Source organism: Caloenas nicobarica, chromosome 20 (genome assembly GCF_036013445.1).
Source record: "Caloenas nicobarica isolate bCalNic1 chromosome 20, bCalNic1.hap1, whole genome shotgun sequence".
NCBI lineage: Eukaryota > Metazoa > Chordata > Aves > Columbiformes > Columbidae > Caloenas > Caloenas nicobarica.
Window position 1 is genome coordinate 3,398,790 of NC_088264.1, and position 26,616 is coordinate 3,425,405.

At 46.1% G+C, this 26,616-nt stretch overlaps 1 protein-coding gene across 1 annotated transcript in view; it reads left to right on the forward strand.

The window, feature by feature from the left end:
• LAMC1 (laminin subunit gamma 1) overlaps window positions 1–26,616 on the forward strand; it is a 66,735-nt gene that overhangs the window by 24,795 nt on the left and 15,324 nt on the right. The window contains exons 2-11 of the mRNA XM_065649120.1: window positions 15,975–16,279; window positions 17,977–18,107; window positions 19,524–19,690; window positions 21,507–21,695; window positions 23,643–23,760; window positions 23,861–23,959; window positions 24,064–24,200; window positions 25,045–25,167; window positions 25,255–25,444; window positions 26,289–26,401. Of these exons, the coding sequence (XP_065505192.1) occupies window positions 15,975–16,279; window positions 17,977–18,107; window positions 19,524–19,690; window positions 21,507–21,695; window positions 23,643–23,760; window positions 23,861–23,959; window positions 24,064–24,200; window positions 25,045–25,167; window positions 25,255–25,444; window positions 26,289–26,401 (1,572 nt within the window). The remainder of the gene's footprint in view (window positions 1–15,974; window positions 16,280–17,976; window positions 18,108–19,523; window positions 19,691–21,506; window positions 21,696–23,642; window positions 23,761–23,860; window positions 23,960–24,063; window positions 24,201–25,044; window positions 25,168–25,254; window positions 25,445–26,288; window positions 26,402–26,616) is intronic.

A 26,616-nucleotide genomic window follows, 5' to 3' on the forward strand; every position in this document is an offset into this window, starting at 1 on the left:
AGATGGAAGGTGAAAGGTCAACTCCTCCACCCCATACAAACCCTCTTCCATCAAAGGAGTTGGACATTAATCATCAAGGGCAAGGGCAGAAATTTCTCTTGGCCGTCCTGCCACCAATCTCACCAACATGCAATCCCGAATCGTACTTTTATTTTACCGCACTGGGCATTTTCTTTCCCTTGCTCCACAGCCTGAAACTGCTGCAGCTCCTGCATGTTTGGTGAGGACCTGCAAGCCGGAGCAAGAGGCGGAGAGAAGCAGCAGGTGCTTCTCATGGGCAGGGAAGGGATGGGACACGTCCTCTGTGCTGACATTTGTTTCATTTAATCCCCGAACAGGCTCTTTTGAAGCACCGGTGATTTATTTATTGCAGACCGTGACTGATACTTGCCCTGCGAGATGCCGTCCCCTGCAGCCAGGATGGGTCCTGGGCGCTGGCGTGGGAAGCTCTGGACTGGACGGCTCGGCGAGACGGGTCAGACGTGGGTTTGGAGCTCCTCAGCGCGGCGTCCCACGCGTGGGGATGGAGGAGCTGGCTTCGCTCTACGCGTTGTTCCGCAGCTCGTGGCCCGGTGGGGCTTCTGTGATGAGAGGCTTCCCGCCGCAGCTGCAAGTTCTTAAGGGGTCAGCAGGAGGAAAAACAAAAATATTAGTACAGTTTGTGCTCGGTTGAGCTGTCCAGACCCTGAGCGATCAAAAGGGAGCAGATGGAGTGGATCTGGCAGTTCTTGTCGCACGCTCGGCTGGGTGCCGGACACTACATGCTCCCCCTTTTCCATTTCGCCCCAGACCTGAGTTTTATTCATGTCGTCTTCCTTTCTTAATGCTTTTGCTTTGGTAGAGAGAGAGTGGTGACTGTCTTGAGCAACGGTGTTGGTTTATCTGAGCAGTTTTCAGAAGGATAAACACTTGCATGTAACCAAAAAGAAAACCCCACCACCCTAACGCCCCCGTCCCCAAAGCTGTGCGGGTATCAGCATGAGATTGTCGACTTCAGATATAGTACGAGTATTAACACTTTTCTCTCTTTTTTGAGTATTTGAGCAGTTACCAAGACTAATGCTGATGCTGAAGATGTTCGTAGTCGTGCAGCCTGTGGGGGAATGGGGGAAGAAGTCTCAAAAACGTCTTGTCAGGGTGTGCTGGTGTCTCATTTTGGAAAAGAAACTTGAAACTTAATTTTGAGTTGGAATTGAAGCGTGAGGGTAGTATCAGTGCTGTTGGTGACACACATAACAGAATCACTGAAGAAAGAGGGATTCCTTAAAGTCTTTTAATACCTTGACTTTAGCTGGGAGATATTTAGTCCTTTAGTCCTTTTTCCTTTAGTCCTTTTTCCTTTTTCCGTGTAGACAAAGAAATAGATTCGGTCGAGGATAATCCAGCCCTTTGCCTACAGGTTTGATACCACGCTTTCGCTAGTTCATCATTTTCTTTTGCATAGATTGGAAGGTGGTTCTTTTTTTTTCTTTTTTTCTTTTTTTTTCCCTGCATGATGTTTTGTTTGAATACACTCTTTAAGATTTGCAGTTAATGGTGGGTATTGAGATTGAGAGATTATCCGGGGAGTTGTTGTAGCGTTTCATTGTTAGACTTGGAAGTGGGAACTGGGTGAATTAAAGGGGTTTAAAGCAGTGTGGGAAAAGGGAGAACTGTAAATCTTCTGCGTGCTGGTGCTGAGCATCCACCCAGGCTTGGAGTATAAACACGAAGGTCTCAAAACCAGGATTTAATGTTATTTATTTTAATTTTTTTAAATTTCTTTTTAGATCAGTGCTCATTTAAACACTACGTGGAGACTACCCTGTATACAAATAGACTTGGCACAGCTTGTTTGCTATAGAGACACAAATATTTGGGGGAACTTTGCTTAGTAAATACGTGAGTAAATCCACCTTTTTCAGCTGTAAAAATGTTTGTGTCAGAGGGACCTTGAAATATTTGAGAGCTCTGTATTTGGAGGGAGTTGAATCTTGAGAGGAATTGATCACAAAAAAAGATATTTTCCTCATAGCAATGTAATATATGACTGCAACTGGACAGCACAATGCTTTTCTTCTTCTGCATCTTCGTGCTTGCAGCTTTACCCACTGAAGTTCATCTTATTTCCAAAGCTTATTGGTATGTCCATGAAAAGGCTGGGAACAGCCTGGCTTTGTTTTCCCATGGGCTGGGGGAAAATAGATTATTCTTCAACCAGCCAGTCTGGGGGAGGATATGCTCATGTTAGGCAATGTGGCTTGAATTTGAAGGCCATTACTATCTGGTCACTTGGTTAATGAAGCGGTGAATAATTTGCGTACTTAATGTTCCTGGGAGATTGAAATGCCCTTAAAAAGCCAATTTGTCCGACTGCCCCGTCTCTCTACTACATAAATTAAAATAAGTAGTAACCAGACCTGGTTAGGTGATCGACTCGGCACTACTTGAGGAAAATGAAGTGGTATCCGATCCATGTAGTGACTATTTCTGTAGCAGTGATCTTTGCCTGGGTAAAAACTACTGTGAACATACACATTTTTAGCTGCACTCTTTCCTTTTTTTGTTGTTTGTTTTTTTTTTTTTAATTCTGCTCACATTTACTTACCTTCAGTACTTAGGGGTTCTAGATAAATTAAGCTCCGCTTGCTCTAGCAGCATTTTACCAGAGTAATACTGCACTTGGAAGCACAGGGAAAACTGCTCCCTTTATTCTCAGCAAAATCAGCTATTCCAGGAAAATCCTCCCCCCTGTCAGCACTATTGACTTCTTGTCCAGGATTTTACCCTTCCCCATCGTCATCACTGCGTTTCAGAGTTCAGCAGCACAGATCTGGCTTTCTTCACACACTGGTTAGAAGAAATGCACCTTGCTGTTTTTTCATCAACTGAAAATTAACTTTTCACTGCTGTCCTGAGCCTTGCAAAAAGTAATAGAGATTAAAAAGTTCAAATAACTTCTTGCAGAAGTGTCCCAGAGTGATCTGGAAGTGATTATGCTATTGCTGGTATTGATTTGAGGTTCTCTTCTTGTCATCTGCGTGAAATCTGGTGTGTCTAATCATGGGCTGGCAAAGTTTTTATAGCAGCGCTTTTCTTTGCAGTGGCTTGTGTAAGGAGACCTGAAATTAAACTATACTATGTGTAATTGAGCTTTTTTTTTTTCTTGTGTTATGAAAATTCAGCAAGTATCTGTTAGAATGCCAATAGTGGAAGTGTTGAATGAGCTTAAAAATTACTTTTTCTGTCTTTAAAGGAAATACAATGTATTTTCTTAAAAAGGCTGTTTCAGAGAAGATTTTCATAGTGATGTAAATAATCTACAGCAAAATATAGAGTCATGAGACGTCGGTGAAAGGAAACCTGAGCGTTTGTGCAACTTGTCCACACGTTTGAAGTGCTTCAAGTGTTCTTGAGGGTAGAAGCTGGTAACGAAACCATTTACTAAGTCTGCTCTCCAAGTCTTTGAAGAAATGAAGGTCGTCACCATCCCTCCAGAGGGAAGTTGTTATATCTGATATTGCTCCATTAATCTTGTACGTAAAACCTTTTTTTTTTTTTTTCTGACAGTGTCGTGAGAGGCTCATGGAGTTCTTGCGGTGACTCGGGAAGGAAGGGCTGTTAATTTTCTCTTTGCAAGTTTCTCTTGCTGGAATGCATCGTCCTATGAAAGCAAAACTCACCTAAGAATTTGGTCTGTGCCCTGTCTTGTCCCACATAGTTTCTGAACCCTTTGCTCTCCTTCTGCTTGGATGGGTAGAAGGAGGAAGCTCTTGACAATAATGACGGTTCTTGTTATGGAAAAGATCAAGCAAAGAGGGCACCTAGTTTCAAACGTACGTCTCCACCTCTCACAGTTTCTTGATTCTGCCATCAGATGTATCTCTGGAGGGATCCCTGTCAAGGAGTTCAGACAATGCAAAACTTCGCTTCTAAAACTCAACCGAGATGCTCACATATAGGAAACCGTATGTTGTTAATTCCTCTGCTCACAAGGCTCCTTCCGTCCCACCTCTCCTGTTTTACCAATACCAGGAATTGTGTGTCTTTCTGGGGAAAGTGGCTTCAAATCTCTCACTTTGCCTGAGCAGATCCAGGTTTTTGTCCTTCCGCTTGTCTTGTGTTCATCTGCTGCTCTATGGTAACAAAAGGCCTTGCGTTTAAGACCAGCCATGAAGTCCTTGGTAAGCTTTCAATCTCTAGAATCCCTTATTTTCAAACTAAAACCACTGCAGAACGGGACTTTTCACTTTGAATTTGGTGTGAAGTTTCATAAGGAAGAGTTTGAGTGGGTCTGAAGGTAGAAGGCAATGTTGATTTTCTTGTGTTTCTGGTGAATGAAGATCCTCCTCCCACTGCTCCACTGCATTTGCAGCATTTCCTTAACACGGGCAGATCCTGGATTTGACTTTTTTCTCCTTTCAGAGGCTCGTGCGACTGCTGAATGTCCTTTGGCAAAATGTTTTTTCTCTAAATTTTATGTCTTTGAAGTAGGGACCCAGTGCGATGTGCTTTGTGCCAGAAGATACCTGCTATCCACTATGGCTGATGAGTGCTGCTATTGAGGGTTAAAAACTAGGGTTTATTTTGTTTGTTTATTTATGAGTGGACCTATTAATTATTTTAAAGATAAGGACTAATGCCTTCATTTGATATCAGAAGTTTACTGGGAAATGGTAGGCTTAAAAATAATTATCTGGCCAGGCCATCAAGGAAGCAAGCCTCTAGAATTTGTACCATTCAGTATCTTCTGGGTTCTTCTCCATTTCTGTTGTGCTGAGTTACACAATTCTTTCTTGAAGTGATGAATGTATTGATTGCTTTAGCTGGATCCTTGCTCAGGAAGGAGTGATGACAATTTTTAAGAGGACAGAGGAGAGAGACATCTCCTCCTGGATGAGGCTGAGCAGAGCTCAAGGGCTTCATGGCGTTTTGGTGAAGGTGGGCTGCACACCTCCTGTGAAAAATGAAATCCTAGCTCTCAGATGATGCCATTTTCCAACTGAAGTAGCTTTGGTTTTCCGTGAGCTGTCTATGCTTCGTCCAAATTTTGGTCTTTCACGGGCACCTTGACACTTTGGTAACGGGTCACGTCAGTGAAGATCAACATTTGGGGTTGGGTGGTGGTGGCCGTCCTTGACCTCTGAACGAGGTACCTGTCTGGGCAACAGAGAAACATGGGGATACCGTGGGGTCTTCAAAGTCCAAGCCTTTGTTGCTGTAACTTAATGGTAGTTTGAAGATCCTGATGCCCTTCAGGTCTTTTCAGTTGTCTGGAGACTGAAGGAGCCAGAGGTAGGTTGGTTTGGGTTTAACCTGTTGCTAAACATAAGGATTTATTGAAACCAAAGTCTTGGGAGTGCTGTGTTGTTTGAGACTTCACAAAGGCAGCCGCTTTACAGATGGATTTAAGTGGCTGTTTCTTCTCCATTCTCCCCAAAAATACTGTCAAGAGAGTCAGTATACATACTAAAGACCCTGAAAGCAGAGGGAGGAAGAAATCTCTTTGCCCCTACTTCATGGTCAACAAGTTACTTTAAGTTTTAATCTGTGGTAGTTTATGCTACTAACTGAGCTGTGAGTGTTATCTTCTGACTTCAAAAAACACTTTATCAATTAGATATTCAACATTTTTAAAGGAATTTCACTGCCTTAGCAGTACTAGTTGGAAAAGGAATTTTTAATAGCCTCTCTCCTGAGAAAAATATCTTCTGGTAGAGTTTATTTAGGCTTTGTAGTGGTGTAGTATGCCTGAAAGAAAATCTCGTCGTCTGGCATTCGGTGCAAATGGTTAAACTGATTTTCTGTGCAATCACCCTCTTTTAGGCAGTGCTGTTACCTAAGGAGACGTTGAGCTATTCTTACACTGCCGAAGAACCCGCGTGCAGCCGGGGAGGACGTGGTCTGATCTGACAAGTCGTAGTCTCAACGTGGAGCTTGGGAACAGTAGGGTTTTGTCGTCTGCTGTGCAAGATGTTTCTTAAACACTTGCTGGAAGGCGGCTCGTCCTTTCCTGCAGTGACCTGGCTGGAAATGTCCTCTGCAGCGGTCCAGGGGCTGACGAACCCACGTCTTATGCAGCGAGTGGGTTTTTCTGTTGCGTTGTCTGGGCTCTGTGTTTCTGCAGCTGTGCCTAATCCGCGCTTTCTGTACATAAATGTAGGTCTGAGTTCTTGAGCACCGTGACCTCCGACCATCTGGGAATAAAATGTATTTCTTTTTTTTTTCTTCTTTTCCTCCGGACAATTTGGGCAGTTCTTCACAAAACAGCTGCCCCGCTGCTCTGCCGCTAACAGGGTGAATTAATTGCACACCCAGAATTTATGAGGGTTCAATTGCATTCCTGCCATTGGGAACCAGGCACTGTATGGCCCCTGTTTCAAGATAAGCTCGACAAATCCCTGTGTAAGGTCTTTTAAACATGTTAACTTTTTGTTGTTGTTGTTTCCGCCAGGGCTGTTGTAGGAAAACATGCTTTGTAGGAAACTGGTTTTATGTTCTAGTGTTTCAGCGGTATCCCAGGTGGTGTTCAGTCCACCTTCAGCGACTATGTCAGTAGCCGCTTTTACATCTTTCCTTTGTGAAGGAGCAGCAAAGTGATGCTGTCTCAGTCTGGAAATCTCCCTCTTACACAAAATGGTAAGGAAAGCTGGTGCACACATCTATTTTATTCCTTTCACAAACTCTTCTCCATTCCTGGATGGACATCCTTTAGGAATTTCGATCTAAAGACACCTTTGTGTGCAGGTCCGGTGTGGATAAATTAAGGTATTTTGGAGCCTGATGTCAAGCAAGTTTGGCTCTATTCTGGTCTGTGAATTAAACTAAGGGCTTCAGATTTTGCAGCTGCAAGTATTGAGAAGCCTGGAGTTTAGTGTTCTCTTTGAAGGGTCAGCAGAGAGCATCCAGTTTAATTTTCTGTGTTTGTGGTGTTACAAAACAACCTTGTGGAGTTGGGAAACCAGTTGCTCTAAGCCATGCTCCCTTCTTGAGTAGGTGTAGTTTTCTGCTAAGCTCTTTCTCTAGAATTAACCGCTGCATTTCTTAGTTCTCTGTCCTTCATGTGTCTCCAGGCAGAACATGTGGATGGACATGAACGTGCACCGTTGTGTGTTTAACGCACCTTTGCAACTTCCACAAGCGTTTGCAGTTTGTGCAGTTTGTTCTCTGCAGGCAGAGTTGAAGGCACAGCGTTGCTTGCGAGTCGAGAACTGGAGCCCAATTCCCTCTCTGCTTCAAGAAAAATTTGGAAGAGCTTTGCTTCTGGCTTTCCAAAAACATATTTGAAACATAACTCAGTGGCAAGCCTTGTTTTGGAAGTGGCCTCGCTCCAGCAATGGTTTTGTCGAGTCTGTTTATCCCAATTCCTTCCCTGGCTTAATAGGCTGAGAAAGTAAAACTGTTGTGTGTGGGTGGTTGAAAATGGCCCATATGGATATTGCTGTAATTTGTGTTTCATAAATAACGGTAGCTTGTGCGTAAGCCTGTAATTGACTGAAAATGCATTAAAAGATAGTGCGAACCACACAAACTGCTACTTAAAATCCATAGCGGGAGTCAATTGGGGCAGATTTCTTGGTGGGAGATGGGGAGGCTTGCAAACTCTGTGCAACTTGAACGCTGAGTTTCAGATGTGCTAGAAGTTAGTTTTCTTAAATGTTTACTGAACAATGTAAAATTCCTTAAATACTTGCGAAAATAAAGCTGTCTTGTCTGCACCGGGGCCAGGTGATGGATGCTCATAGCAACAGTATTCTTTCCAAATAGCTGCGGTGTTAATTATGGCCTGTGTCTGGAAAAAAAAAAAAATCTGTGAGTGGGAGGTGGAAGGGCAGGGGCGGGAGGGAGATTAAACCATCCGAATTCCAGTGTTTTGTGTCAGGAACATTTCTGGACCCTGCATGGCTGTGTGGGAGCTACTCTGGAAGGTCCTCTTGCTCCCGGAGCTGCTGAACTCGCTGCTGCTCCGAGCGCTTCTGTTTAGTCATATTGCTTAATTTGTTCTTAATTGGGCTCGACAGCGAACTCGCTAAAGCGGAGCACTGCGTGTGCCTTGACTTCGGGTGTGCAAGGGAAGGGCACGGAGCTGCTGGAGGGTGAGGCGCCCGCGAGGGCACGGAGAAGGAAAACAGACCTAAGGAAAACCTGTTAACATTCCTGCACTAACTATCCCATTTGCAACATTTATTTGCGTTTTTTTCCTTTTTTTTTGGTTACAAGTCAGCAAAATCTAGTTCTCCTTTAAAGAAACGGTTTTGTTATTCTCACCAGATCGTTTGATATTTAAATTTCTTTGCAATCCAATAAATTTATTTTCTTGTTAAGAGAAGTCATGTGTTTGCCAGTTGGCCAAATATCATATTTAAAGAAGCCGCAATTTCATTTTTGTTTAGCTATTCAAACTTTTACTTTGGAATTTGAAAGTGATTTTTAGTATTTTCCAGACATTCTTCCATCCCCGCAGCTTCACCTCTGAAAAGATACAGTTGGAGCTGAACGTGGGGAATATTCCCTCCCATCGTAAATTTAAAATATCCGAGGGGAAATTATAATGTAATGTGATTTGCTCGTTGTTTTGTTACTTCAAGTTGAATGCTGTGAAGATGGGTGAGATTTGTTGCATCGTTGTGATTCCTTTGGAGCTGTTTTCTTACTCAAGAAATCGCATTGCACAATTCAATTGAAAGCTTTTTGGTGAATCTCCCGGTTCTGATCGTTCGGGGGTTGTGGAGGTGATGGTCCCTTGCTTCGGTGATTACTGGATGGTAACTCTGTCTCCAACATGAGGAAAACCCTTGGGACAACTCAACCTTGCTGGGGCACCAAGGTCCCCCAGCGAGCTGGAATGGGTGGAAATTGCCACATTTAAAGGGTGCTTATTTGGTTATTACCAAAGTCGCTGTTAGCGGTGTCATTATAGTCTATCAGTGATTAAATTATGGTTGCTTGGTAATTGCTGTGCATTGTCCTGCTGGGAATAAAGGACAAAAGATGTCCTTTTTTTGGTCTTCTCTAGATAAGTAAATTTTTCAGAGCAATGTGTATATATATATGTGTGTGTGTGTGTATATATATGTGTGTGTGTGTGTGTGTATATATATATATAAAATTTTTTTTTTTCTTGGGTAAAGCCCCATTTTGTGGGGAGGAAGGGGAGCAACCCCCTGCTTTTGTGTGCTCCTTCGTCTGGGGGAGTGAGTTGGTTTCACCCAAGTATCTGTTGTACCTGCGGGTCACCGAGCAGCTTCTGGAAATCTGGTACAAGCAGCTGAACTCTTGGAGGATCCCAACCCGCCGTATCTGTCTGGATATGTAAATGAAATGGAGCCCTCCCCAAAATGGCCCGTGGTGTCCTTGATCATCTGTGATCTGGCTGCGCTTGCCAAGTGTAAACTGCCTTTTTAAAACGAGCTTCTTTTTTTTTTAATCGTTTGTGCTGAAAAAGGGCTTTAAGGCTTCCTGTGCAGATAGGACTTTTGTGTTGTACATGGGATCTTTTGAGTCCCTGGTGAATAAACACAGCTGGCTGTTTTTGGGAAATGCACTTAACATCTTTGCATCAAAGCTGTACAAATAAGGCAGCAAGCTGTACTGAATTATTAGACGACACTTTCTGACTTTTACACCGCCTTAGGAGCGATCAAAAGAAAAAAACGCATTTCTTACGAGGCTGCCTTCAGCCTGTGAAGGGGAAAATAAGTTTCCCCTTCTCCTCCCCCTAGTTCCCCCCCCGCCTTTGGAAACATGACTAAAACAAGTAGCCTGGATGACTTATCAATGTTGGATTATCGTGCAATCATTTACTGGGCAGCCTTTTGCTGTCCGGGGCCGCCCACGCGCGGGAGTCAATGGTGCCTTTGTTCGGGAGCGCTGGAAGAATGCATGAGCTAACGGGGTGGTGGGAGTTTGCCGGTCACCCTGGGCTGTGCTCGTTCCCCCGGTGTCCCAAACCCGTTTCCTTCCTCCGTCACAGTCTTAGAAAAAGCAACACGTGTTTATATCTCCATGGGGCTTTCTTAAAACCCAGGTGCCCGTCTCCGGTGGAGCTCCGCGTGCTGAAATCTTGGGTTTGGTGGAGCGTGGTTTGTGATGATGTCGCATTAAAATGTTGCAGACGTTTCTTGTTCATGACATACATGCCTGACTCTCTAGACTCTTCAGAAGAGGACAGAGAAATAAACCTGAGGTTTGTTATTAGAATCATAGAATCATTTCAGTTGGAAGAGACCCTCAGGATCATCGAGTCCAACCATAACCTAAATCTAGCACTAAACCATGTCCCTAAGAACCTTGTCTAAACGCCTTTTAAACCCCTCCAGGGCTGGTGACTCCACTGGGTGGTTTGTGTTCCCATAAGGGCCACTACTCAGCATTCGAGAGCTCGTCTGTGCTCCCACGTGGAGTTATTTCCCCAGTGAAGATCATCAGAAAATGAAAATCCTGCATCTTTTTTTCAGACCCTGGATTCCATTTGCTTGTGCAACACCAGTGTTCTCGTCTTCTCCTCCTCCTCCACAAATATTCCAAGAAAAGCTAGGGGGTGGTCATAGGAGACGGTTGCTCTAGTACTACAATAACTTCTTGCTTTTTCTCACGAGTTTGGCTTTTTCATGCACATGTGATGCAAGCAACATAACTTAGCACTTATGTGTTTTGCAGGTGTTGGACTGTTGTTGTTTAATCAAACTTCTTTTTATTCCAAAAGAGCAAGTTGCTCAGGATGTTTCTCGCTCTCCTCCCCTCCTTATAAACACTGTCCTGCTCTGGTGCCCATCTGCGTGCTGCAAAATCCTTTCCTGTTCCACAAGATGAGTTAACTGTTTGTCGTTAAATGTTCCTCTCTCACCTGCAGCCCCTGTGCTCCAGGAAAAAAGCCTCCAGGAGGGTTTCCAGAGTGGGAGGCTGAACAAAACACTGCAATAGCTGAGAACTTGGACTAGTGGTTGACTCAAGAAGCAGCAATGAGTCTTGAATAAGGTCTCATGAACTTGCCGGCGTCTGTCTGCTGACATCAGCGTTTCCATCCCTTGCAGTTTGCTGCTCGTGTGAGGTTCCAGTGTCTGTGCTGCCCTTTGCAGGTGGTGGTAGCGTAAGAGTGGAAGGTGCTGCCTCCCGCTATAGCCCGGAGCTCTTTATTTTATTTGTCGGAGCGGAGCGTTTGTGTCTTGAAGCTGCAGAGTGAGTCTGTCTGCTCATAGCTGGTCCAGCACTGCGGTTGGTGGTGGGGAGGTTTGATGGTTCAAGGTGAGCAGAGTTGGGGTTGGAGTAAGGGTGAATGGCATGGAGAATGTTCCAGTCTAGTAAACTGTGAAAGCTTGCCCTTTTTTCCTGGGAATGATGGGGAGACACGTCAGAGGAGAGCAGAAAGAAATGCCAGCGGTAGTTGCTTGCTCTCTGTCTTGCCACTGCAAAATGGAAATGAAATCCAATCAAAAAGTAATAAGCAGGCTGGTATTATTTGCTGGTTTGTTTTCAGTTCTTTTAACTTTTACTTACACAAACAGGTTGTCAGCAAGTACCTGTGTGGAAAGAAAGCTGCCTTGAAACAGGAGCCAACCAGAAGAGAAACAGAGCAAAGTTTTAACTGTTCCATTACTGCTCAGTGAATTTTGCTGAAAACAAATCTGCAAAGCCTTGGTTCCTTTGCCCAGGACAACCTTCTTGGATGGATTTCTTTTTTTTTGTCCTGGGCAGCAAAAGTCTGCAGCTGTATTTTAAAGCTCAGTGCTGGGAGGATGCACCAAGGGACCGCAGAGGGTGCAGAAGAGGCAGCGCGATTTCTTGCGGCGTGCAGGGGATTTGGGTGAACCGATAATGAAGGAGGTGAGAGTGTCCTCTGGGCTTATCTCATCCAGGCATCTGCTCACAATTCAGTGCTTGTAGGCGGCTGTGCCAGCTGGCGGGACCTTTTCCTGATGTAAATTATCCATCCATTCTGAGGGGTCTGAACACAAGGAGGCCTTTTGTGTGTAGGAACAAATTCCTAACTTGAGGGGAAAAGGGAGGAGTTTCTAAAGATCTAAATAGCGTTTGCTTACGTTTCTCCAGTCTATCTTTATGGTTTTCAGCGTTGCACATTTCCTGATGGCCCTTGGGATACAGAATTGGGCGATAACCCTGCTGAAGAAGGGCTTTGACTGCCGACGGCACCTGAGATTGGCCCAAAAAGCGTTCCCTGCATTGAACATTGCTGCACACTTCCAATGCCACTGCTGCCGCCTCCGCAGGCACCCAGACTTGCTCACTTGGTTGAATCTCTAATTGCAGTGCTGTCTTGAAGGCTTATATGTATGCTTGCTTGCTTAAGAGAAAGATATTAGGGGCTTTTCTACATCAGCCTGAATTATTAAAAAGAGCTGGTTATTTTGTCACCTTGTCTCTTGCTTCATGCCTCCGAAAAGATGCAGTTTTAGAACATGTGGCTCGTGATTTTGAGCTCTGGATGCTTTAAAGACACATCAGGTTGCGCTCCTGAAGTGCTGAGCTCACGGTCGCTAATTACTGTGCGTCGTCTTTTTACTAACAAACTTTTGTAACAAACATCCCGAGTTCTTACTGCAAAATAGATCTGCCATTTCTTAGTACACAGATGGAAATGTTATCTGATACTTGACACTACCGGGCACTTCTAAGCCAAACTGAGATCAAAATAATTACCAGCTTCTAGGAACAGGAGAACAATAACTCTTAGTCTTCCAAATGAAATGTTTAAAACTGCCTTTCACCTGGTTATTGCTGTCACTGTTTCTCAGCGTAACAGCAGTACGTGTTTATTTAGCCCCGCAAGAACCGAAAGCAGCCTAAGTGGCTTATTTTTGCAAGAAAAAGGCTCTGCGATGGTGAAGAGCCCTGCTAGCTGCCAGGCTGCTCGGCACAGCTTCTACCTTCGGTATGAACAGGGGGAAACTGCATTTCAACACTGTGTCAGCTGGTCCTGGGTAAACTCCATTGTTCCAGCAGTATTTACCCACGGCAAGCTGATAGGGCACTGGCACCGGGCCGCTCTGTGTGCATTAACTGCATTCCTGTTTAATGCCATTAACAGGATTTCTCAAGTAGTTACAGTGCCAGCTGAAAGAAATGGCTTTCACCGGATTGCTCGGTCGGGAGGGGTTTGAATGCGTTTTCTTTGGCCCGCCGTGTAAAACTGAAGATGAAAAAAAGGAGGGTCCTTTCCATCTAGCACAAGAGATTTCTATGGAAAGTGCTTTCCTTTTGTGCTGCCCCGAGTGCTGTTTGCACGTGCGGTTGCCTTTAGCTGAGCTGGAATTTTTGCAAGGAATGGTAGGAGACTTTGTCAGGGAACAGGGGCCATAATCCAGTTATAGTGGGGGGGGGGGGGAAAAGAAATCGTTTTCAGGACAAGCGGGCTGTGACCTGGCATTTCTGCTAGAGCAGAAAGTCGTGTGTGTGGAGTAAGAGCACGTGTCTGGCCCCTTCATTCCCAAGATTCTTTCGAAGCGTTTCCTCCCCAAAATCATCTGGATGAAGCCTGAACATAAGGTCTTTTGCTTCACGCTAGAGGAATGCAGTACTGGTAGGAGAAAACTAACTCCCCAAGTCAAAGTAGCAGGGTGTTCTTGACAATTCAGTTGCCACGATTTAATTGAATGATCTTTGTGCTCTTGGTTCTTTTTTTTTTTTTGTTCCCCCCCTCTTGACTTATGGAACGGCTGTCCTTGCCTGATGTCTTCACTATTTTCACTTGTCATAAAAATTGCCCAAAGAAATCCCACCAGGGCAGACTCTCAGCCTCATGTTTTGCTTTATTTTAGCACGCGAGCTCAAAGAAAACTTTCCCATCGAGCTGATGACAGTTTTATTAGCGATAACACCATGATAGTAGGTCTGGTTTTAGTTGCTGCCCATCCAAGGTGTTGGTGAAGTTCTCAGGCAGGCTGGCGAGCTGCAGGTTGCCACATCTACTAGAGTTTTTCTGCAGAAGAGCAAGGAGGCGTTTGCCTCTGGAGCTCCCTGGCTTTACTGGGAAAGCTGGGGAGTATATTCTGGGTTTGGACTGGAATAGATCTTCGTACATGTCTGGCCTGTTGGCTCATGTCAGGTGTGTTCACCTGGAGCTCACACTTTTCACCTCTGGAGCATCTTTGAGAAGAGACGATGTAGCAGGAGATATGGGAAACCTGTGGGGGAGTGATTTGTACACCTGATGTCTGCTGCTTGTCTCACATTGAGATTCATATTAAAAACACTTCCAACTAAAAGGAAACAGGGTTCATCATCTCCTGTGTTAGGCAGCGAGGGGAGGCCAAGCCTGAGCTGCACTATGGTGTTAAATGTTGATCCTTCGGAGTTTCTAGCTATTGTGGAAGCAGTTTGGCATTAGTGGTGTGACGGCTTCTCACTTGTCTTCTGCATATAAGAAGATCACATTAAATAACTCGACCCCAAACCAACAGAGAGCTAGTACCGCACAAGAGCCACAGATCGGGAATGTCTGCCTTCCAGTCTTGTGCCTGGCTCATCTGTAACCTCACACATGATATAAATAGGAAAGGGGATTTTGTGGGAAGTATCGGGGGGCTCGTGTCTGTACAAAGCCCCAGCTGTCTTGCATGTCACACACAGACAGTGCTCTTCGGTAGGTTGGAGTATCAGCAGATTTCTTTGCCTTGAAACACAGGATTGGTCTTTTTTTTTTTTTATTCTTGGGGTACATAGGTGTAAGTTTTTTGGGTGCTGCGTGTCTTGGCTTTTCCTGGTATATTCAATTCTGGACCCTCTGCTGTGCTTCTCCTGCTACTTTGGTGTTTCCAGCAGCCAGAAAGGACAAAGGGCTTTGGGTATGATGTGCCTAATGGAGACTGGTCCCAGTCTAACCAGTGAGCGTCCCAGGAGCTGGAACTGTGATTTCTGACTCGAACCTGACCCATTGTGGCCAGGTTTTCCATGTGTGTTTTGAGAGGCACGCCGTTCTTGTTGCCTGGTGCCATCTGGTCCGCTTTAGCTTGAGAATAGAGCCCCTCTTCAGCAGGTGCAAAGCCTCGTGTTAAAATTTAACACGGTGGAGTTAATTAATTTTACAAGTTGAGGTTAAACCCATGTGACTTAGGCAGAAAAAACCTGTTTCTCAATTGGTTGAAACTGCTCAGAGTAGCGTTTTTCTTGGAGGCGGTGGGTGCGTAAAAGAGCGTGGCGGGGACTAAACGCCCAAGGTTTTGTTCCGGACAAGCCTCGCGTTGTTTTAGCAAGTTCCCTACGTGCGCTGGGGTGTCCTGATCGTACCCAGCCTGCTTGCCGAGGTGCAGCAAGCACAGCCGGCGTGCAGCTGTGGATCTGCTCCTGGGAACGTGCCATGGGGATGGCACAGGAAGGGGGCTGAAGCCCGCTGGGGTGCTTTTCCCCAAACTGGGGTTTCTCAGGGGTCTTGGAGACTTTAATGATATGGTCTGCGAAACTTAAGCTTTGTTTTGTCTTGCCCTGGGGAATGAGTAGAAGAGGGTATCCTCACTGGTGGAAGAAAGGCTTCATGAGTAGTAGAAAGAGTTTGGGATGTTGTCTATTTAGGGAAGAAGCAGAGGTACAAAACAGGCTCCATGGTGTGACTCTAACCTCTCTGGTTAATACTGTTTCTCCCATACATGTATTTGGAAGAAGCATTATCAAATGGCGTGGTTAGCTTGGACCTGGCCTTAGATACATTACACCAGTTTGTGTGTATCACCTCTTGGGGTAAGGGCACTGCTGGTGGTGTCTGCTGAAGAGAATTACAGCTTGTGAGATACGTGTTTGGTTGCTCAGATGTCTGTAAGTCTGTTTATTTATCTACTCAGCCTGCCCTTGACTTCTGCCTTTGGTTCTTTCACCTTATTTTTGCTGGGAGATACAGTACGTAGAACTGGAGGAGATACTTCTGTTGCTGCTGAACAGTACTGGAGGAGATGTTTCTTCCAAAGAGAGAGTTGCTGTGCAGCTCTGTCCATTCTTCCCGTTTTAAGTTGGAGTTTTTCCTCATGTTTGTCTTCTCTCATCCACAGGAAAGGCCTTCGACATCACATACGTGCGTCTGAAGTTCCACACCAGCCGGCCGGAGAGCTTTGCGATCTACAAACGCACCAGGGAAGACGGCCCGTGGGTACCTTACCAGTATTACAGCGGCTCCTGCGAGAGCACCTACCACAAGGTCAACCGTGGCTTTATTCGCACCGGGGAGGACGAGCAGCAGGCACTCTGCACGGATGAGTTCAGCGACATCTCCCCTCTCACCGGGGGCAACGTGGCCTTCTCAACGCTGGAGGGACGTCCCAGCGCCTATAACTTTGATAACAGCCCCGTGCTGCAGGTACGTGAGCAGGACTAAGCCAGTGGGGTGGTTGGCTGCACTACAGCTCCTATTTGTACTGAAAGGCCCTCGCACAGGTGAGTTGGGACGGACAATCCAAAGAGGTGCTTTTGAAGGAAGACTTGAACTCTCGACTCTATTATTTTTTTTTTTTTTTTTTATGGTAATAAAAAGCAAAAGCAGTGGCATTAAGGATGATTTGTCATTAGGCATCATGGAAGTCTTTAGAGAGTGGATGCAAATCTCTGCCTGCTTAGAAAGCAGCTGTGGGCATTTTGCTGTCGTTTCAGATATAAGGACAGAGGAATGTAAAGCCTAAGTCAAATTAATATTTGAGGCATCTTCATACATATTTTGAGCACAAAAATTTAAGAAATGCATGATTCTTCTGAACAAATGAAGAGATATTGGAAACCCTAACCTGTTCTCTTACACGTGTGTTGGGGTGGGGGAGCTTGATTTTGTCCACAGTATTTGTTTTCTCTTGCAAGCGGTTTGGTGAGGGGGTTCGGTCAGGGCTTTTTTTGTTGTTAGCATTTGCAGCGCTGCTTGGGCACTGGTCAAGAGCATACTGGGAGCACCAGTTTGTCCAATTTACTTGCCACTTTGTGTATTCTGCTTGGTGACTTCTCTATTCCCCTGAAATGGAAAAGAACCTTGTTGGTGTAGCTGGCCCTTGCAGAGAACAGGGTCTAATCATCAAGGTGAACAGAGAGATTTTGCATTAATAACAGGGCATATAATTTTCTGATAAGCTTCTCTATTTAAGGAATAGAGACGTGGCCACCAGTTTCCTAAAAATATATACAAACCTCTGGCGTTGCTTTTCAGAACTGAAGTAAGCATGTATTTTGTGCTCAGCATTTCCATGTGTTTGTGCCAATGTTTGTAATTCAGTAAATCTTCTTATTGTACTGGTTAAGCAGTGACGCAGCTGCAGTGCAGTTGTACATACAGGGATGTTTTTCTCCTTTTTTATGGTGCTTGAAGGACAATGGCATTTGCAAAAGCTGTAAGAAAAACAAGGAGGTGTGCTAGCAACAGTCAGTGGCTGAAGGTGGTGTGAAATGTGGGGACGGGCTGCATTTGCTGGCTGTTGCAGGAGGGTAGGGTACTGCGGTGAAGATGCTGTGTAAATATTATGAAAAGCTCTTGTGTTTTAAGTTGAAGCTGCCTGTCTGCTTTTCGTCCTCAGCCTCCCCCAGCCTCATTCATCTGTCTGTGTCTTTTTGTCTGGTGTACAGGATGGGAGTGACCTTTAAGAAAGAGGGGTGCTGCCAAAACGTACAGGCTTGTACTTTATAGGACCCATTGGTCTGCAGATGAGCATACCCAAAAGCTTTTCCCATTCGTGCTGTATAGCTTTGCAGGAAAACTGCAGTCAGGTAGATATGTACAATTAGTAAGCTTGCGTAATTGCCCGCACTGAACTTTTTGCTGCCCAGCTGAGAGCAGCCAAGAGACGAAGAGGCACTGAAGAGGTACCTGGAGAGGAGCAGGGTCCAAGACCACATCCGAACCAAGAGGATGGGGTGTAAGGCCTCTTGGGCTTCCGCGGTGCAGAGGGGAAATTGATGAAGAAGGAACTTGCTGACTGACGAATGACTTTGTGAATACACCTGCTGATGACCTGGCACTGATACGCTCTTGAGGGGAACGTTTGATGTTTAATCTGACGGGATTTCTCTCTGCTCTAGGAATGGGTGACGGCCACAGATATTAGAGTGACCCTCAATCGTCTGAACACGTTTGGAGATGAAGTTTTCAATGACCCAAAAGTTCTCAAGTCTTATTACTATGCGATTTCTGATTTTGCTGTGGGTGGTAGGTGAGTAGACAATAAACCTCTGTAATTATTTAAAGCTGTTGGTCAGGATTACTAGAGTGCTTTAAAAATTTTGATTTTACTCACATGGTACCATTAGGCTCTGGTCTTTATTGACTGTCCTAAACCAAAAATGCAGCAGAATGAATCTTATGAAGCTTGCAAATACTGTGTATAATCTCTTGTGGCTATAACTTCAGGCAGACAGAGAGAAAATATTTTTTTTTTTCCTTGATTGGTTCAAATGTCAAGTGATGTGAGAGGGCAGAGAGTGGAAAGACTGACAAAAATATAAAACAAAAGAAAAAAAAAACCGCACAACTTTTTTCTACTATGCTCTTTGTGTGGTTTTTAATGTGTTCTTGTTTTCTGCCTGCATCTGTGGCTTAGAATAACAGTAAGTAGAAAATCTCAATGTCTCTGCTTCACATGTATTTTGGGATTTGAAGATTTGATGCATTGGACGATACCGTGGTTGTCCGTTCCTTTTGCCAAAGCATATTGTAGAATACTTGAATATTTTGTTGGTGATAAAATGTTTTGATAAACAGAGCCGAGGCCAGTGCAGTGTGTTGGGCGTTTGGCAGGGAACAGTCCTGAGACCAGGATTTGACAACATGGGGATTTGCACTGGCTGCACCACCGGTCTGTGGAGGTGCCTGGGCTTCTGTATTAGTCAACTTCGTGCTATTTAATTTTTACTGATACAAGCACATTGCCGTGCCTTTTCCTGGACTCTGATGTGAGAGAAGCTGCAGAGAATATACTGACCTAAAGCCAACAAAATCTTTGCTTGTCCTACTCAGCTTATTCTGTTTTAGCGACAGATTGTGAAGGAGTTGGTTAATGTTCTCGCATTTCTAAATGCCTACCTTGAGCTTGCTACACCTCTTTATTACAGGGAATGGTTTGGGTTGGAAGGGACCTTCAAAGCTCATCCAGTGCCCCCCCTGCCATGAGCAGGGACATCTGCACCAGCTCAGGTTGCTCAGAGCCCCGTCCAGCCTGGCCTGGGATGTCTCCAGGGATGGTTCATCCACCACCTCTCTGGCCAACCTGAGCCAGGCTCTCACCACCCTCAGGGCCAACAATTTCTTCTTCATGTCCAATCTGAACCTGCCCTCATTCAGTTTAAAATCGTTACCCTTTGTCCTGTCACTACAGGCCCTGTTAAAAAATCTCCGTCCATCTTTCAGGTAAACCCTCTTTAGGTACTAAAAGACCTCAAAAGGTCTCTCTGGAGCCTCCTCTTCTACAGGCTGAACAACAGCAGTTGTGGTCTCACTTTTGTTGTAATCACCTGCCTTCAAATTTGTCTCATCTCATATTTTTACATGTGGCCTTTGTTTTTGGGATCGCCCTGCGAGTGACATAGATCCTTGGAGTTTCAATACCTGTTCCTTGTCTCTCGTTAACCAGATGCAAATGTAACGGCCACGCCAGTGAGTGTGTGAAGAATGACCTTGGGAAGCTGGTCTGCAACTGCAAACACAACACCTTTGGGGTCGACTGTGAAAAGTGTCTCCCTTTTTTCAACGACCGTCCATGGAGGAGAGCGACGGCAGAGAGTGCCAACGAGTGCTTGCGTACGTACGGCCACGCTTGACGGGAACACCTCTCACGGGTCGGGTCCCATGCCTCTGTTGGCATCCAGAAGCTGGCCATGCATGGTTTGAAGTTGTCTCACTTGCAGTCAGTCAGGGTTAAGCACAGTTCTGGTGTTTTTCAGCAGAGATTTTGTGGGACTGATGGTCATTCAAGTCCTATCCTGTAAGAGCTTTCTGGTAGATCTCTAGAGAGGGGCATCTCCATTCTGGAGAAGGATGGGAGTGACCTTTAAGAAAGAGGGGTGCTGCCAAAACGTACAGGCTTGTACTTTATAGGACCCATTGGAAAAAAAAATGTATTCAGTATGCTAGAGTGTAATTACCTTCTAAAACGCTCCTCATTTAGCATCTGCTGACTTCCTCTTGTATTTGGGTTATTGGTTTTTACAGTTACTTGTGGACTATTTCATCCAATTTGGACGATGTTGCAAGAGTTCTGGACCGCAAATGCGGATCTCTGTGACCAAACGCCAATTTATTTTGCTTGGTTTTGTGTTGCAGACCACAGCTCCTGGTAGTTTACTTTATGGGGAAGCTTTTTAGACAGAAAAGCGTTGTTCCTGTCTGACCTCTGCGTGTGTTGATCAGTTCTAGCTATCTGGTCAAATGATGAAACTCGGGTCTCTTGCTCCCTGGACAGATTTTTATACTGTCCACATCCAGGGGAGAAACTCTCCTTGCAGCAGGGAGTCAGCCCTTGCCATTATCTTCTCGTGCTTGTTTGCATGACTGTGATCGGTGTTGCTGTGTAGGAGGGTGGCGTTTTGGCTGCAAGTGACAGCCCAATGTGGAAGTGAGTGGGGTAGAAAATGCTGGTTTTCTTCTGGATATAGGTGAGAACGGTCTGGAGGAGCCTGTTTCATCTTTACAGCCTTGCTTCCCTCGTTTTGGTTGGCAAAGACCCCCGAGGTCATCGAGTCCAACCATAACCCACCCCTGGCACTGCCCCCTGTCCCTAAGAACCTCATCTCCGTCTGTCCAGCCCCTCCAGGGATGGTGACTCCAGCACTGCCCTGGGCAGCCTGTTCCAATGCCCCACAGCCCTTTGGGGAAGAAATTCTTCCCCAGATCCAACCCCAACCTCCCCTGGTGCAACTTGAGGCCGTTTCCTCTGGTCCTGGCGCTTGTTCCTGGGGAGCAGAGCCCGACCCCCCCTGGCTCCAAGCTCCTTTCAGGCAGGTCAGAGATCAGAAGGTCTCCCCTGAGCTCCTGTTCTCCAGCTGAACCCCCAGCTCCCTCAGCCGCTCCCATCACACTTGTGCTCCAGCCCCTTCCCCAGCTCCGTTCCCTTCTCTCAACTCGCTCCAGCACCTCAAGGCCTTTCATGAGGTGATCCCGCCACCCTTGGTGCCGCCATTTTGAGCCCTGAGGTGATTTTGGTGCCGCCATTTTGAGCCCTGAGGTGATTTTTGGTGCCGCCATTTTGAGCCCTGAGGTGATTTCGGTGGCGTCATTTTGAGCCCTGAGCTGAGGGGCCCAGAACTGTCCCCAGGATTTGCGGTTTAGCCTCCTCAGTGCCCAGCACAGGACGGTCACTGCCCTGGGCCTGCTGGCCACACCAGTGCTGGTACCAGCCAGGGTGCTGGTGGCCTCTTGGCCACCTGGGCACACGCTGGCTCATGTTCAGCCGCTGTCACCAACACCCCCAGGGCCTTTTCTGTGGGGCAGTTTTCCAGCCGCTCTTCCCCGAGCCTGGAGCCTTCATGGGGTTGTTGCGACCCAAGCGCAGCCCCGTTTTGTGACGGGGGCGCGTGGCTGGACACGCCGTTCACCGGCGGAACCCTTGTCTCTGCAGCTTGCAAGTGCAACGGGAGGTCGCAGGAGTGCTACTTCGACCCCGAGCTGTACCGCTCGACGGGCCACGGGGGCCACTGCTCCGGCTGCTCGGGGAACACGGCGGGCGCGCACTGCGAGCGGTGCAGGGACAGCTTCTATCGCCTGGGCAGCGAGGAGGAGTGTCTGCCCTGCAGCTGCAACCCCGTCGGTAAGTACCGCCAGCAAACGGTTCTGCTTGCAGACTTCTGTGCGCAAAAGCCAGCTCTTCTCTCAGTTACGCAGCTAGTTGCAAACTACGGGGTAAAAAGAGGATTTTTTGGTTTTCTTTCCTTTTTTCTTTTTTTTTTTTTTTTTTCCTGCGTACTAAACGCTTATTGGGTTGTATTTTAGCTTAAATTATCCTTGGATCGAATTGGGATTATGCTGGCGGGGGCAGATGGTTCACCCTTGTGGCATTTACTCCTTCAAATATGTTCTGAAATAGATATTTTCATTTTTTTTTTTTTTTTCCCCCACTGCTAATGCGTTACCCTGGACACTCCCAGCACTAAAGAACCCATCTAAATTCTTAATAAACAAGATGATGTGAGCGGATATTTCTGGAGGTTGTCCACACTGAAGAATTGTAGTGAACTTTAGCCACATCAGTTTCTCCTACTGAGTATCCAAGCACTATAAATACAAACCAGTGAAACCTTAAGCATAAAAGGGGGTGGGGTGGAAAGAAAAACGAAGTAAACTCAAAATATGGAGTTAAACTCCTTTAAAAAAATAAGAAAAATATTCTGGCAGGAGAACAAATCTCGTGTCCTGAAGGGAACCACTTGACCTGTATGGAGTGATCCCATAATTACACCAGCCCACAGCAAATAAGGGGCAAGGAGACAAAAGGGTAACAGATAATAAGATATGATGTGAGGTTCCAAAATAGAGTAGCTGGAATAAGTAATTGCTTGCAGCATGCCCTAAAAGCAGCCAGGGAGAGGTCTGCCAGGGTACGTCTCCTCTCTAATTTGGTTGGAGAGTTGAACAGTTGTGAAATTTTTGACCAAGAAAGGCCTCTTTCTCTCTCCGTCTGCTTTCCCAGGTCCTCTTGTCGGACCTTATTTTAAGAGGGGTCTTTAGGGACAGTTTTCAAAGGGCTTTATAACTCAGCCGTCAGCTTGTATCCCATGGCATACCAGCACCCAGAGCGTATTGGAAGCCCCTGGGTTGGTTTAGGTTGCTAATTTTTTTCGAAATACTGTTGTTTTCCTAAATAACCATAAGTGAGACTGCAAAGAGGATTTGAACTTTGGCTGTATATGGTAAAGGTTCTGTGAGCTCTTCTGTCCAGCCAAATCATCGTATAACTCTTCACTTTGCTATAATCTTCTGGTGTGGATTGAAGTGGAAAGAAGCAACTATTTCTGTATATTAAAATAATTTTTTCCTGGTAGTTAACTCTTACAGTGCTGACAACTCCTAGGCTGCTAGCTATGCTGGTGCTTGGGAGAAAGCATTTTGTCTGCCTTGGGTTAAAGAAACCTGCTGCTGCTTTTTGTCCAAGTCTGCTTGAACAGAGCAGTACTGAGGAGGATGTCCTGCCAGAAAAGGAGAGTTTTGCTGAAGAGGATTAATAGTGACACACGCAGCCTCACTCCGAGGAGGTGGTTTAGTCTTTAAATCCAACTTGGGAATCAAGAGAGGAAATTGGAGCGTGAAAGAGAGAGGTCAGGATATCCCCTGGCAAAGGGGAGATGGCGATTAGAAGGCACACATGGGGTTCAGGGAATAAAATCTCAGAAATGTTGCATTGCAGGGTAAAACAGACGTGCAATTAAAGAGGTTAGATGCAAAGGTGACATTGAAGACGAAACAGGAATGAGGACAAGAATGCAATTGGAAGTTGAAATTATATTTATGTATAAAAAGGGTGGTTGGTAGGAGTAATTAAAGCTGAATATAGTTTGGAAGACTAGGTAAGGATTCATCTCTCTAGAGCTGCCATGGGAAACACCCCTGTGAACTAGAGGCAGTTTCTAGCTAAGCTGTCCCTTGTTGGCTTGAAGCTGTGCTCCCCACTTTCTTTTCTCGCTGATTCTGTAAAGCTGGAAGAGCTGTGGGCTGGCAGACCGGGGTGGTTCTGAGGTGCCTGTCACCTCTGTCCCCGCAGGCTCCCTCAGCACCCAGTGCGACAGCTACGGCCAGTGCAGCTGCAAACCCGGCGTGATGGGCGAGAAGTGTGACCGCTGCCAGCCGGGCTTCCACTCCCTCTCCGAAGCCGGGTGCAGGTAAAGGGAACTGCTGCTCTCTAAAAGAAAAAGCAAGTGCCTTTTTAAAGCTTTCTCTGCCTGGCTCTGAATGAGTTATCCTCTCTCCTGGCTCCTTCAGGCCGTGTTCTTGTGATCTAGCCGGCAGCACAGGGGAGTGCAACGTCGAGATGGGACGGTGTACATGCAAGGACAATGTCGAAGGCTTCCACTGCGAGAGGTGAGGTTCTCTTCCTGTGGCTTTGTTTCAAGAATGAGAAGCATTCGAACGATGGCCTGAGGTAAGCATTGGGGAAATTAATTCTCTTTCCTTTGCTTCTTCAGATGCAAACCTGGATTTTTCCATCTGGATCCCTCCAATCCAAGGGGCTGTACCCCCTGCTTCTGCTTTGGACACTCTTCAGTCTGCACCAGTGCCGTCGGCTACAGTATCTACAGCATCACCTCCAACTTCCAGTTTGGTAAAGTTGAGCCTTCTTTTATATCTCAAATAGGGCTGTAGACTCAAGTCAGAAGTGATGAAAAAAACCTGCTCCTTCCTGTCTGTGCAAGACCACAAACCTTGGGCAGGCAGGTCCAGGATCCCTCTTTTGGAAGTGTTGCATTACTGCTGAAGTTACTGGGAGCTTCCCAGTCTGCAGCTCATTTGTTCAGCCAGGGAGGAATGAATTCCCAATGTTAACATGCACCATACAGGTGCAAGCAGGAATTGTAAATGTAAATCTTTTATAGCTTGAAAGAAGTGCTGGCAAGGGCATTTTCTCAATTTTAGAACCAAATCCTGAGTTTCTGATTGAGAGGATTATAATCGCTTTATATTTGGGGTTTACATGGCTCTTAGTAAAACACAGTTGTATTTCCGATGAGTCTGTAAGCTCAGGAGACATCTTTTTTTTATACTGTCTGTTTCCTGTGTATGCATGTTTTCATGCTGTGTAGTCTGAAAAGAATGTCTTTTTAATTAAAAAGTTCCACTGGAGAACAGTTAGTATGAAGGTTGAAACTTGCATCAGGTTGTAGGGGACTGCAGGTTTTCCCATCCCTGCTTAAGTTCTTTAGAAAACAAGATTTTGAGCAAGTAGCTGTTGCAGGGTTCAAGTCAGCACTTGAGTTAGGGGCTTAAATTGGAAAGATGATGATTGCTATCGATGTTCTTCTGCACTTTCTAAAGTCTGTTAGTGCTGGTGTACAGACTATGAATTAGTTACATAGGAGCAGTGTGACATGGGAAGTATGTGCAAAGCTACGTCTTCAAAGGGTGTTAATTCTTGCATGTTTGATTTTTATTTCATTTTATTTTTCCAGGAGAGGATGAGTGGCGTGCTGAGCAGCGTGATGGCTCTGAAGTCTCACTCCAGTGGAGTGCAGAGACCCAGGATATCTCTGTTATCTCAGACAGCTACTTCCCCATGTATTTTGTTGCACCACGTAGGTCATTTGAGAATTGAGACTTTCTGTGCTGTGGGTGCCCTTTCTCTTCTGTCCCCTAACTGTAAGGATTTCTTCCTCTTTCAGGCAGGTTCTTGGGCAACCAGGTTTTGAGTTACGGACAGAACCTGACGTTCTCCTTCCGTGTGGACAGACGGGACACGCGCCTCTCTGCAGAGGACCTGGTGTTGGAAGGGGCTGGGCTGAGGGTGTCGGTGCCACTCATTGCCCAGGGCAACCCCTACCCCAGTGAGAACGTGCTGACCTACACCTTCAGGTGAGAATCACAGGGTGGTTGGGTTTGAAGGAACCTCTGAAGATCATCCAGTCCAACCCAGCTGCTAAAGCAGTTTCACCAGAGCAGATCGCACAGGATCACATCCAGGTGGGTTTGAATGTTTCCAGAGAAGGAGACTCCACAACCTGTCTGGGCAGCCTGGTCCAGGGCTCTGGCACCTCACAGCAAAGAAGTTTTTCCTCTCGTTTAGATGGAACCTCCTGTGTTTCAGTCTGTGCCCGTTGCCCCTCATCCTGTCATTAGACACCACTGAAAAGAGTCTGGTCCCATCCTCTTGACACCCACCCTTGAGATATTTATCAGCATTGATAAGATCCCCTCTCAGCTTCTCCAGGCTGAACAGCCCCAGCTCTCTTTGTCTTTCCTCGTAAGAAAGATGCTCCAGACCCCTCATCATCTTCGTAACCCTCCACTGGGCTCCCTCCAGTAATTTCTTGTCCTTCTTAAACTGGGGAGCCCAGAACTGGACACAACTCCAGATGCGGCCTCACCGCAGAGCAGAGGAGGCAGACAACCTCTCTTGACCTGCTGGCCACACACATTTGTCTTCTTGGCCACAAGGCACGTTGCTGACTCTCCAGGCGCAGTGGGGCAGCTGGGACCCAGCTTGTGGTGCCTCTGCCCTCTTAGCCCTTGAGAAAACAAACAGCATTAATTTTAGCTTGGAAGAATGGTCTTATCAGGTTGATTTGGAGCTCGCTGTCTAGCAGCATTGCGTAAGTGTATGTCGCAATAGCATACCACTGCTGGAAAGGGTGCGTTGAAAGGACGCAGCTGTTAGCATCGGAAAGCTTTGCCGATGGTGCGTGGCTCTTCTCCGTAGGCTTCATGAGGCCACAGATTACCCGTGGAGGCCTGCTCTTACGGCATTTGACTTCCAGAAGCTTCTCCACAATTTGACTTCCATCAAGATCCGTGGGACGTACAGCGAGAGAAGTAAGTTGCTGGGCAGAGCCATTCGTCTAAGGACTCTGGTTGCTTTATTATAGGGCCCGGTCATAAATAGGTGTGGCAGGCTATTTGGCAAAGCCCACACTGTTTGCTTTTCACCTGATGTTCCAGTGTAACAGCTGCTCCTGGAGAGGAGTTGGGGGGAGAAAAGGTGCTGCCTTTGAGAGTCTGGGAGCTGAGCACCCATCACCTTCTGATTC